The sequence below is a fragment of the Musa acuminata genome, chromosome BXJ1-11 (genome assembly GCF_036884655.1).
Source record: "Musa acuminata AAA Group cultivar baxijiao chromosome BXJ1-11, Cavendish_Baxijiao_AAA, whole genome shotgun sequence".
Classification (NCBI taxonomy): domain Eukaryota; kingdom Viridiplantae; phylum Streptophyta; class Magnoliopsida; order Zingiberales; family Musaceae; genus Musa; species Musa acuminata.
This window is the reverse complement of record NC_088337.1, coordinates 25,008,265-25,021,413: the sequence shown is the minus strand read 5'-3', so window position 1 is coordinate 25,021,413 and position 13,149 is coordinate 25,008,265. Positions and strand designations below refer to the sequence as shown.

At 35.8% G+C, this 13,149-nt stretch overlaps 1 protein-coding gene across 5 annotated transcripts in view; it reads right to left on the bottom strand.

Annotated features, from left to right (window-relative positions):
• Positions 1-530: 530 nt before the first annotated feature.
• LOC135586798 (signal peptide peptidase-like 2) overlaps positions 531-13,149 on the bottom strand; it is a 29,157-nt gene continuing 16,538 nt past the window's right edge. Inside the window, exons 9-14 of one of the 5 annotated variants that reach the window (XM_065090162.1) lie at positions 10,831-10,884; positions 10,665-10,757; positions 7,339-7,481; positions 4,331-4,401; positions 1,135-1,218; positions 531-1,017 (exon numbers count right to left, since the gene is read on the bottom strand). In XM_065090162.1, the coding sequence (XP_064946234.1) occupies positions 920-1,017; positions 1,135-1,218; positions 4,331-4,401; positions 7,339-7,481; positions 10,665-10,757; positions 10,831-10,884 (543 nt within the window). In that variant the 3' untranslated portion in view covers positions 531-919. Of the gene's footprint in view, positions 1,018-1,134; positions 1,219-3,422; positions 3,505-4,330; positions 4,402-6,677; positions 6,814-7,338; positions 7,482-10,664; positions 10,758-10,830; positions 10,885-13,149 lie in introns of those variants that run through there. The other 4 variants (XM_065090164.1, XR_010481228.1, XM_065090165.1 and 1 more) reach the window with 4 other exon arrangements.

Genomic DNA, 13,149 nt, shown 5'->3' with positions numbered 1-13,149 from the left:
AAATTAAGAAATAAGATGTTGAAAACAAGGGGAAAGATGAGGGGACTATAAAACATAAATCTCTGTGTAAAGGAGAGGATACATTTCTGATATTATGAAAAAACATCACGATATCTCTCTAACAAAACGGTCAAAAGGAAACATAGAATGAAATGTAATTGTTTAGAAAAAGTGATATATGATCAATGGAGGAGGCAGTAAAACATAATTTTGCAAGAACATAAAGAACAAAATAGAATTCTCTTGCAATATCCCATTTATTTCCAACACAAAATAAAGTGGTATCGCATGTCAAACTCTAGACCCTTAATCATCAAGGCTGACATATAGCAGCAGTTCATGATGGTTGGTGTCTTGTTTTATCTTGCGATAGAAAAACTCGTGAAAGAGTTCTAAAAGAGTTCAATCCCTAACCTATGTTCAAAACTTTTCAAAAAGAAGACAGAACTATCCTTGAGCCAAATATAGGTAAAAAGTTCACGCAGATCAGCGAGAAAATACAGAATGCAATTATCAGTGCTCATGGAAGCGGCAGAACAAAATGACAGATTTTACGGCAAAATATTGATGAATTAACTTTACAACATTACACTAAAGAAAAAGTAGAGATGATGTTGTAGAATACAGAAGATGTCAAAAGAGAATGTGGGGGGATTACATTACTTCTCAGGAGCAAAACATGTTATATTTCATTAGAGTAAATATCAAGAATAGACGAGCTTGTCGACATTGTTACCTCATATTCCATATCGGTGCTACATATTCCTGGCAAGTAGAGTAGCTGTTGGTGGTTCTCATCTCAAACCGCACCTGACAGGTTAAATCAGGCAGTGCCGTGCCTATGATTTTCCATGAGAATATGATGCAAGTTTGCCAAAGCTTTATCATCATCTTGAATGAGAGTTCATTTAAACAATTGTTAAACTTGTCCAGCAGGACTAACTTCGGATTGTTTTTCTCCGAAATTCCACAGGTTGCTAAGTTCTCCTCTAATTCCACCCAATACAACAGTAAGACCTGGAAACTCAACCTCACAGAAGGTCAGCAATTTTGACCAACATAATTTCTATACATTAGCAAAAATGATAAATAACCAATGGCTTTGTTAAAATGCTAAGAGATCCAGTTAATCACCTAAGGTACATGGAACCAAGTAGAGCAGAGCAGGTTGTCCATGTCCATTCATCAGGAAAAAGACAAGATATGTGAGAGACAAACCTGTTAAAGAGTCATTCTCTTAGCGCTGACAAGAATATCAAAGATCAGCATTGTGCATAAACTCAACCCTTGAAAATAAACAATAAGAGAAAAAGGACCAAGGCCCTAGTATCAGTATGGGGGTTTTCCCTTTAAACCTCAAGGTTTCATCCAAACACCCTCAAATTAGTTCCTTGGAAATCCCAGGATAAACACAAAACATGCATGAAATTCCCAAGCCAAGCACAAATTTCGAATTTGGAAAACTGAAGTTGGGATTTTGAAGCTAAAAATAAGAGTGGGATTTCTGTCAGAAATTGAATCCCTTCTCAAAATTTACACAGAAATCCTAGGATTTCTACACCACATACCAGCCAGGCCTTAGGTTCATATTAGGATAAAGATGATTCAGACTAGAAGAAAGGAATCAGTACTGACCATTCAGTTTATCAAAAAAGCTAGATGTAAAAAGATCTTGATAGGAAGGGGCTACCTTTATCTTAACTGTGTGGTACAATCAATCACATTTCTCGTGAGCCAAGTGTGGATATTGCTGTGACACGGAAAACTCATTTACCTTTACAATATTCATTTATGGACTGTGATGGATCTTTTAATACTACTGGCCAGTTTGCAGGCACTGGTTTTGTTTTCAGGAATCAGGAAGAGGTTTTGATAGCTGCTGGATGCACAGTTTGCTGAGGTACAGGAACATTTTGGATCAGGACTGACTCACTACTCACAGATTCTGGGTGATCAACACTTTCTTGCTCAAACTGTTAATGTTCTCAATTGGAGTTAAATCCCTAGAGAAGTAAATCTGATCGATCACAGATTCGCTAATTCTGCTAGAGTGCCAGGCATTAACAGCTTTTGGGGAGATCCTATGCTACTGGATTATAGTGATCTCAACATCATTTGATGTAATGTGCAAGATTAATGAATAATTGATTGTTTCTTTTGCCAAGAAAGAGATCTAAACAATACGAAAAAAAAATTTTCAAAATGCCAACTGTCAAGCTTGCACATTCCTCTCTATTACACTTCTATGCAGCACCACGGAAAATGGAATACTTATATATCCAGTAACAGACCTCATACAAGTGGAAAAAAGTGGACTGTTCCACTAGTGGATAGATTTCATCTGATAGCTAAATGCTTTTTCTTTCCGAAAACAGGCTTAAGACAAACAAGACTGTGCACAGGCTTCACCGGAGGATCTTAAAACAGACAACCTTTGAAACCCATCTAACTTTTCTCCAGAACCTTGTCCTCTATTGATTTTGAAGGTCCCGACATAAGCTGCTACTTCTGTTGGTCTCTTTCATTTTTAACATTGGAGTACCTTGAATACCCCACTACCATCATATAGAATTCCTTTGAAAAGTCAAAATCACCTAAACTATTATTCTTATCCCCATTGATGCAAGCTCCAACCTGACAATTAGTAGTTATACATCTGAGGATTGTCACCATCCTAACAAAAGCTACATTCATTTTCATGATGTCTTTTCCAAATGAAAAACAGTCTCATTCTATGTTTTCCCTTAAAAACAGAGCTATTAAAGAATATATCAGAAGCTCTTCTTTCTTTGACCATCATATCATGAGAAAAGATGCAAATTGCCTTAGTTAAAGCAACATCCATATCTTATTCTCTCTCTCTGCTCTTCTTTTTTCCTTCATCCTCACACATTGTCTTCATTTTTCTGCTTGGATTACTATCAACAACTGGGGAATGCATGAACCATAGCTTTCAATGCCAGCATGTATCATGCTGGTTGACATTCCTGGAAGTAGAGGCATATGTTGATCTATGTTAAATGGCATAATGCCATCACACGTGGAACACCACAATGGCATACCAACAAGGTAATTAAATGCAAGCAATAAAGAAGCATTGATATTGTGAACAATAAGTTACGTGGATCTACAACTGTGACTGCAATTTGAACAAAACCAAACAATTTAAATTTATGAAACATATCTTCATACTAGAAAATCAGTTGATAACCTCATGACTCTGCTGCTGCCAAATCAGCTTACCTAAGTGCATTTAGAGTTCTGTAGGTTTGTATTACTTTAAGGTACACAAGCTAAGACATGTAGTAAGAACAGTAAACAAGTCATGAATCTAAGGAAAATTCAGTCTGCAAACAGCAAATAAAGAAAGAAAAAAACATCAATAATAATTTAAGTTTCACAAAGGAATTGACAAAATATACATTGACAAAAAAAGTCTTCCCGATGGTCAGATCCCGGACAGCCCTCTAGTGGGAAGTCCACTTGTGAAACAGAACTTGACACCTGGAAATCCCAAACAAGATTTACCTTCAAAGAGGCATACTAATTTCTAGAAGTAACCAAGATCCATTTAACTTATAACTAGTAACTACTCTAGTGTTATCATTAAAATTTAATTGCAAGTTTTATACAAGGTTTGACAAACCAGCTGGACCGGTGAATGTATCACTCGATATATACTAGTCTGCTAGAGAACTAGGACCCAAACTGCCCTCTCTCAGGAGGTCTACTTGTGAAACAGGACTAACCACCCAGTAAGCCCTGTAAATTGCAGTTACTAGTGAGTTGACAAAAAGAGACTGATCTTTTTTAAGTATATATAGGGGCTGGAAAGCCCTGTTCAGCCCTCTTTCCCAATTCATTTCTCCCTCTCACCCTCATTCCTTCCCCTCACCCAACTCTCAGTCAAATTCTTCCAAATTGAAGCAAAAATATTGAAGGAGAGGCCCAATTTCTCAAGGAGAATATTGAAATCAAATATCTGACCAGATTCTTCTTCAATATTAGGTAATCCAAAGGCACATCACACATGGTACATCTTTGTTTTGTTAGCAAAATAAAAAAATATTATATTTTGTAAGCCCCTATAATCTATATCTTCTTTCACAGATATAGAGACTATGGAATATTAGGCAATTCAACATATGAGAACCTGGCTGATAACCCAACTCATTAAAAGAACATCCATTACCCTAGTAAATTCTTTATTATAATTTGAAACATAGAACAATACTAATCATTTAATAGCAAAAATATTTTTTCCTATACAATCAACATTGACATAAACAAATAACAGAAAAAAGACTAGATTTGAGGAACATGGACCTACCAAAAGCATAGCCAATTATTAGCCAAACAAAATAGCCATTTAAGATTCCTTTTTTAGTTGATTTATCAAACCTACACAATAAAAGAAAAGGTCAATGACAATATGACCCTTAATTCAAGCTAAATACAAAAAATATGAAACAATCACTCACTTTTAATCTACATTACATATATAAGAATATTGATGTCTGACTATGGCAGTCATATTCTGGTTCAATTTCCATCATCAAATAAATCATTTGCTTTTTGTGTAATTAACTGAAAGAAAATGAAAATTATTCATCGTAAACAATTAAGATGGAGCAAACCAAGTAGTGTTCATCAAGTCATTGAAACAATTGACAGGGAAAATGCCTCGAAAACTTGTGCCTACTTTATACAGTAATAAAAAAGATGGCCCAATGCATGAGGTTCTTATTAACATGGATTTGGAGAGGATCAATGTAGGAATACTATATCCACTCAAGATGAATTCACGCTAGTTGCATTCGGGTTCATATCACTTACCCCTTCAAGTAGAGATATTGTGTTCATGTCTTCATGACATAAACCTAGCCACCCAGGTAGGAAAAGAGCAATCTTACTGTGGTGCCAAGGCTTACTCTTAAATTGAATAATTACTGTATTAAACAAAATAATATGTAATACCTATCATCTTAAACAACTAACCATTGTTTACCTATTGAATCAAAGCAAAATTTGCATTTATCCACTATAATTTTAATAAAGAAGAATGCAAAACATACTTTGGATTATGGGTGCATATAGATCTAAGGGTTCTTAAGCAAAACGAGTAAGTACAGATTTGTGCCTTGTTATCAAATTGCATGTAACATTTTCATCAAGGATTGCCGTTTCGGGTACTGGACCCATTTCAGTGATATGTTCGGACAGGTATATACCAATCAATACCGGTGTACATGTGTTGGTACACAGATACAAACTGATGTTTTAGAGAGGAAGAAAAAGAAGGAGAAGAGGAAGGCAAGGTGGAGGAAGAGGAGAAGGAAGAAGGCAGGTGGTGGAGTGAGAGGAGGAAGAAGAATGAAGAAGAGGAAGCAGTGGAGGTGGAGGAAGAAGGAAGAAGAAAGAAGAGGAAGTAATGGAAGAAAAAGAAAAAAAGAAGGAAGAAGGAAGAAGAGGCGAAGAAGAAGAAGACGTGGGAGTGTACCGAGAAGATACATTGTGGTGAACGACAGCAGCGGCAGCATCGAACAGCAGTGGTGACGGCAGCAGTATCGCAAGAAGAGATTTTTCATTTTAGGTTTTTCTATAAATACTAAGTTGGATCAGGCCCATTTTAGGTTCTTTTCGTTTTTTCCTCTCGGTTGGATCAGACCACCGGAAACGAGGGTGATCTGCGTACGGTCCACGTTTGGACCACCCGTTTCATGTCGTTTCGGTCGGTACAACAGTCATTGATTTTAATCACTGCTGACAGTACTGGGGAATAAAAATTTATAAGGCACAATATCTTATGGTTTGTTTATCTTTTATGTTTATTGATACATTCATTATGCTATCTCTCTGTGGTTCGATTATAAATAAGATAAAACAGGATAAATTGAATCATTGTTACCTTTTTTATATTTGGATTATTTCTTCCTCTTATACTAGTTCTCAAGCACTGGTGAGCCTTAGATGGGGACTGACAACTTTCCATACTTCTGATAAAAAGATGGAAGCTAGAGTTTCCATAGGACAAAACTACTAGTTTCAATCTATTGATGGAAGCTATCTTGGTCTGGTACAGATTAAGTTTCAGTTAACACTGATACATGTAAAAATTATATAATTACATGCACATCCTTTCTCAACTCAATTCAATGCCCTTCATTTATAGTGTCACAATGACAAGGTTTCATATCTTGGTCTGGTACAATACCAATCCTTGGGTGCATCTTAGGGTTGGACATACCGTGTGCTTGCATGCCACTGTGCTGATGAACACATATCTGATCAGCAGTGGAGAAAATTAAAGATGGAGAGAGAATATATGAGAGGAGGTGGGGGTGGAGAAAAAGAGGAAAATGAGGAGAAGACAAGGCAACAGAAGAAACAGAGGAGAGAGAAGAAAATAAAGAAAAAGTTGCCAGTAGCTGTCAAAAAAAAAATATATATATATATATATATATATATATATATGTATATATATATATGTATATGTATATATATATATGTATATGTATATATATATATGTATATGTATATATATATATGTATATGTATATATATATATGTATATGTATATATATATATATGTATATATATATATATGTATATATATATAAACACATATAAAATAGAGAAAATCCCGATGCTGATATACTAAGTAGTAGAGATGCTACCTGTTACAACTTAGTACCAGTCAACTTGCCACTCGTAACCCTGTTACAGTGAGCTTATTGAGCAATAGCTCTGTTTCATACTGGAATGGATGAATTGCCCAGACTGCAATACCGATTGCCCTTCACTTTCTAGCTTCTGTACATGTCATTTCAGTTCAAATTAGAGAATGTTTATGGAAAAACATCACTCCATCTCTCATGGTATTGATTTCACAAATCCTAAGAATTCCAAAATCCAAAGTTCCTCTCTTGACAATGTAGGGGAGAATGTTTACACCAAACCAGAAGTAAATTTGATTTAACAAAACAGATTTTACAAAGAAACCTTTTATTGTTCTATTTTGCTTCTCTTGAGAGGAACACATGCCAAATATATAGAAAATGGTCCTCATTGTAAATCTCAAAGTAGAAGAACGAATTGGTTTGTTGTCAGAGAACAGCAAAGCAGATCACATAGGATATTATGGAGAATTATCTCTAGCTGCAGTTATTTAAACTGCTGAACTTGATATTCAATCATTTCCTAGCAGGAAAGTAGACCATGATGATTTCTATCACTTTGACATCTGTGCCTAATTATGCATTTTGATACTAACAATATGCACCATATAACTACTAACTATAACACTAAAATCATGCAGTGCAACAACTAATTTGGTACCTGTGACTGAAAGCAATAAGCAAGCCAGGCAAAATAATGTCTCCAAAACCAATCATTTGATAGCCTCCCCAAGGATCAAAAAATCTAGGCATTCTCAGAAGCATAGGAATGGACTCTCCACCTGCCTTGTTGCCAGTAGCAACCTGTAAATAAAGATGTCTTTATTATGTTTGGCTAGTGTTACATATATTGCATTGGACACTTACAAAAAGTTGAATCTCTAGAGCCTATAGATATTAGTTATTTAGTTTAATCATAGCAGAAAAGACACCATTTGTGGCAATACAGATTACATAGGAAAGAGAGCCTTTTTCACATGTGATAAAATGTTAATATGATCAGTAGCATCATGTTAATTTTATCAGTGTTTTACCTACAAATCAGTTTTAACTCATTTGCTACGGGGATTTTTGCAACAAAAATGTGGCTGCCACCCCATATTGAACTTTTGATTATGACTGGACCAATTATCAGTCCATTAGAAAGAATCAGCTCTTTGGTCTCCCAATCACTGGGCTAGGGTTGCTCAGTCACCAAATGTGATACAAGGAGGAAAGGCATGGTACTTCCATATGACCAAAGTAAAGGGTAGGAAAATAATGTTGGACCAGACCAAATTTTGGGCTTCCTCATCAAGCTAAACGACAAAGGCAATTTGCAAGAAGAAAGATGAGACATTCCATGAAACTAGAGGAAGACGGAAGGTAATACACAGGATAAAGTATACACATGAATAAATACAATATTTTTTAAGAAATTTCATTTTACACCATATTTTTCTCGAAATTAAGAATTAGAAACTTGATTATTAATAAAGCTCCTGTGCCTTTTGATTTCTGTTAATTATGTTGTGTGCTTGTCATTAATGTGCATAATAGACTTACATAACTACAAGTTCAATTGACCTGAGCTATAATGGACAAAAATATTTTTGACTTCATTGATCATCGTCTCTCTTTAACCTGAGCTATAACCTAATGCAGACTCTCTTTAGCAAACAAGGACTTGCATCTGCAATCAACCATCAATTGGTCATCATCATCACAGCAGGATCTTAACAGCACATGGTAACAAACTACTTATGGAAAAATTATCATGGCAGGGTTTGAATCACAGGAACAATCTCTTCATATTTCAAGGTAAGGTTGAGTACATTGACCCCAGACTCCTTATTGATGGAAGCCTCGTGCACTAGATACATCTTTTCTTTACTAGGGTATTAGTTACACACAAGAATCATGGATCATGGATCACAAACAAAGGGCAATCTTTCAACAACATTTTTTCCTAAGTTGAGAAACTTCATAGTGAAAGAATCAAGTATTAGGGAGAAAATGGGTTAGCTTTGTCTGAATTCGTCTATATATTATGTTGAGCAAGATGCAATTACATATGTGTATCCATCATATAACTCAGATTTGCATACGATTCCAGCTAATCCAGAATCCTCCAAAAGTAAATACAGACTTGGTTCTACTGATATCTGAATATTGAGCTATATTTAAGGTGTTAAATTTAGCTATATTGAAACTAGAAAGCCTTTATTTGATTAATTAATGTGTACTCTTAGGTTTTTGTTTTACACATTTGCTTTAAATCTTTTCTATATAGTAAACATAGATTTAAATTAGTTTATTAATTATTTGTCTCATATGACCCTGGATGCATATAATAGTCACATCCAATATCGACCTATCTCAACCAAAATTTGGATCAGTCATGTATCTAGTTGGTACAAAAAATTGATTTAAACATACATGTTTAAAAAAATTAGTATCCATTTGATGTCTACAACTAAATTCATTCATACTGATTAAAAGTTGATAAAATTTGGATGCATATAATAGTCTTTTTTGAGGCATTCAATTGATGATTCTTGATTCTGGGGTTTTATTTTGGTGGTCACTGCTTCCTTTGTGGGTCAATTTCCATATTGCTTACACATATCTTTTTGGACTAACTTTTATTTCCAACTGTTATTGTTCTTTGTTTCTAACTGGACTAGAATGATTGTTATTATGTGTCCTAATTGATTGATTTAATCATTATTTGCCTTGTCTTTTGAAAGGATTTAATTATTATCGGTAAGGTTCACCGTACCATGGCGTACCGCTCGGTACGGGCTGTATGTACTGGTTGGATAGGAGACTGGTATGGGTGGTACATCGGTACACCCCCATGTACCATATGTTAGTATGCTCGGTATTGTTCAGTATAGTTCGGTGTGTACTGTACCGATAACTAGTTAAAACACCGGTATAGACCAGTAAGGCGAACCATGATAATTGGTTTGCCAATTGATTGGATTTAATTGGTATTTGTTCCCTGGCCAATTTCTGAAAACAGGCAGCTACCATCCCCAACAGAAGAAGAATAATAAATTTTGAAGCCAATCTGAAAGTAAGAAACCTTGTCTAATCCCGCTCCTGCCTCTTCAGTTCTTTCCTGTCTCTGACCTCTTCATATTTCCTTGTCTTCTAACCATTTACTGCCTTTGCTGATATATATTACTCATTCGTGACACAACTTTGGCTTTTCAAGCAAGGATTAAATCTCAGTCTATTACAGATACATGTCAATGGCCAGATCTGTGTGGTACTAGTACCATACAGTGTATTGAGTGTTGGTACAGTTTGCTACTAGTCAATAGTAATCAGACCACTACAAGCAGAAAGAGAAAGAGAGAGATACAGAGGAGGAATACCATGAGGCAGAGGGGAGGCCACAATGCAGAGACAAACCAGTAAGGAGGTGAAGGAGCAACAATAGTGGCAAGGAGGAGGCAGGAACGTGGTGCTGCGGCAAGCAGGAGATGCTACAACAGCCAAGACATACTCCCAGGCAGTAAGTTACAGCTGGTATCTGTCACCTTACCATTTGGTAAGTCCTGTGTTGAACTTACTGGGAATTAAGCTTAATTTAGGATCAAATCAGACAAAATTATCTGGTTCGTGTAGTGGTCAGTTGTCAGACACGTAAAAGTTGGACTGTTTTGACTGAGGCAATCGGTTTACAGAACCTTGGTCCTAGGTTCATTCTAAGTGAGATACATCTATCCACACCTTTTGGCCGCAAGACATCCTTGGGTTACTTAAAATAGCCATTATGCAAGAAAACTAATAACACAGCTTGAGAGTTTGGAGAGAGTGTTTTCCAAAGATGGTTACAAGATAAAGCAACTCCATAGCTTGTATTCAAGTGCATTTAGAAGTACTTGGCTTGGTACCCTCTTTATGGCAACACACAAATAAAAGTACTTTCACTGTTTCACATATAAAAAAAGGTGTTGACAAAATGAAGATCAAGAAAACAAGATAGGAACTTACTGCAATCATTACGCTTTCATGAAATATGAGGGGTGAGATGAAAACCCAGAATATGTCATAGAAAAATGCACAGCAAAGAAGAAGTGAAGCCACCTGAAAATAAGTGCAAATATCAGATGCAGAAATTTTGTTAGCTCAGCACAATAAAATTTTGCCTTCATATTACCTTTATATTTGGTAATTGGAGCACTCGCAACACTGTTATCATTAAAGATATACCCTGAATTAATTATAGAGAAAGTTTTTAATCAAAGAAAGATTATTCTGAAAAATGTGTGCGCCCCATCTTGAAGCAGATGGTAGGAAAATTTTGCATATTCATCAAATGCACAAGAATGAATGTCCTTCCTACACTTAATTGCACATTTATTATACATTTACTCAGAGAATGACAGGAGACTGAGATTCCTTTCTGTAATTAACTGCAGATTAAATAATAGCATATGAACAGTTAAATGTAGTAAGCTCAAGTGCAAAAGTTTGGGAGATCATCTAAGCCAAAGTGTCAAATATTGGTTGGTACAGGGCATAATGACTGGTATTTACTGATCTAAGGAAGGACCATATGGTCTAGCATACTATCGGTCAGTATTATTATTATTTTTTAATCTCTCAGTTGCTACTATAGGTCAGTATATCGTCTGATACACCAGTATCATAACATTATGGTAGAATATCAAAAGATTTGAAACCATTATAGGATCATGATTTTAAAACCTTGACCTATGATTAGATCCATGTGCATTAGCTATGCAGCCATAGTTATATATCATCTTGTGGTTAGATCAAGGTTGCCTTAGCTATGGGGCAATATAACTATCATTGTCAGTCATATAATGTGTCAAATTACTAGAAGAACGACCACCTATCGCCATGAAACTGTTGGTCACGAGAACAATACTGATAAAAAGACTGAATACGAAGAACTCGTATCTAACTTAATATTATATAATCTCTGTTGGGTGGATCAATGTGCACTGTTATCATCTCTGGGTGGCATAGGTGAAATATTGTTCCTCAACTGATGCTCCAGTTTCCTTTGTCTGCAAAGTGGGAAGGTAAAAACCCTGGTCCTAGCCACCATCATCAGTGGACACACTACTATCTATCTCAATGTCATCAAAGATTTTACAAAATACAAAATTTGAGGGAGAAGTCTAATCATCCAATTCTACCTGTTCTTCATCATTTATGCCCAATAAATCAACAGACGATAATAAATGACCTTTTCCTTGCTGTGATAACAGAATAATCGACTCTAATGTGCTGAACCATGGCCCATGTGCGATTGGTTGCCTATAACACAAGCACATCGTTACATTAGGTCCTGCTCCTCATATTGAGGAGCCTTGGCTTATGAATCCTATTGGTCCTCTCCCTTCCTCCAAGTCGCAAGGAGATAGATGGGATAGATCCCCAACCTCATCCAGAAAAGGATCACCCTGCCTCTCTATTGTTATGCATAATTGATCTATCATCAGATCCAAGTTATTGTGATAGAACTTCATAGTCCAAACCAAATGGGTTCTGACACTAGTTCCTCTGTTTCTTTGTCTAGCTCATGGCAGCATAGCCTTAGTCACATGTTATAATGAATATACATCATCTTCTTCAAGCATCTGTATGAAAGTTGATTGTTACCTTTTGGTATGTAACAACACAAATGTGGATCAATTATGTTTGTAGTTACTAAACGAAGTGGTCTCTAATATGACCCTCAATGCACTTTATTTGAGCGTGATATGAATCCTCTAAATTATAACCACCACTCAACTTCACAACTCTCTGCACCAGGGAGTACATTCTTAATCTCCTATTTGGCAATGTGTATTAAGTGATATATATGGTCCATGTTTAAACTCTTTTCTATATAATCCTGGTGCTTAACTACATGTGGCTACACACCAATAACAATTTTATCTACTGCATTCAGATGATTAAATGTACTTCTCAATAATTTTCCCATCCAACGAGAATAACAGGAGCTAACCCAATCACTAAAGTGAACATCACCTTGAGTCCAACCTTTCTTTATTGGATGGGCTTCAAAGAGATGAAGTGGACAATAATAAGAGTGATACAAGTTCACCTAATGATATGATCTCTGTATCACCGTGTTCACCAAACGATAACTGTAAATAAAATGGGCAATGCTCTCTGTCTTTGCCACTTTTATCTTCTACTTTGGCTTATCACTAACATCCATCATAATAATGGATTTTAAAAGATGTCTTTGTTGTCCATCAAATGTTCATTATTTTTCTTGGAGTTAACATCATTATAGGTGACACTTGTACAACGAACTTATGTCTAATCTCATTTACCATAGTCTCCATCAGACCATGAACGTATTGTGGATCCATCAGACCACGAATGTAACACAGATCGTGAATCTGATTTGATTCATCAACTGACTTGTGGAAGACTTTGTCAACACACCTGGAAATTTATTGATACTCATCCTAGTAGGGTTGGACCAGCTATC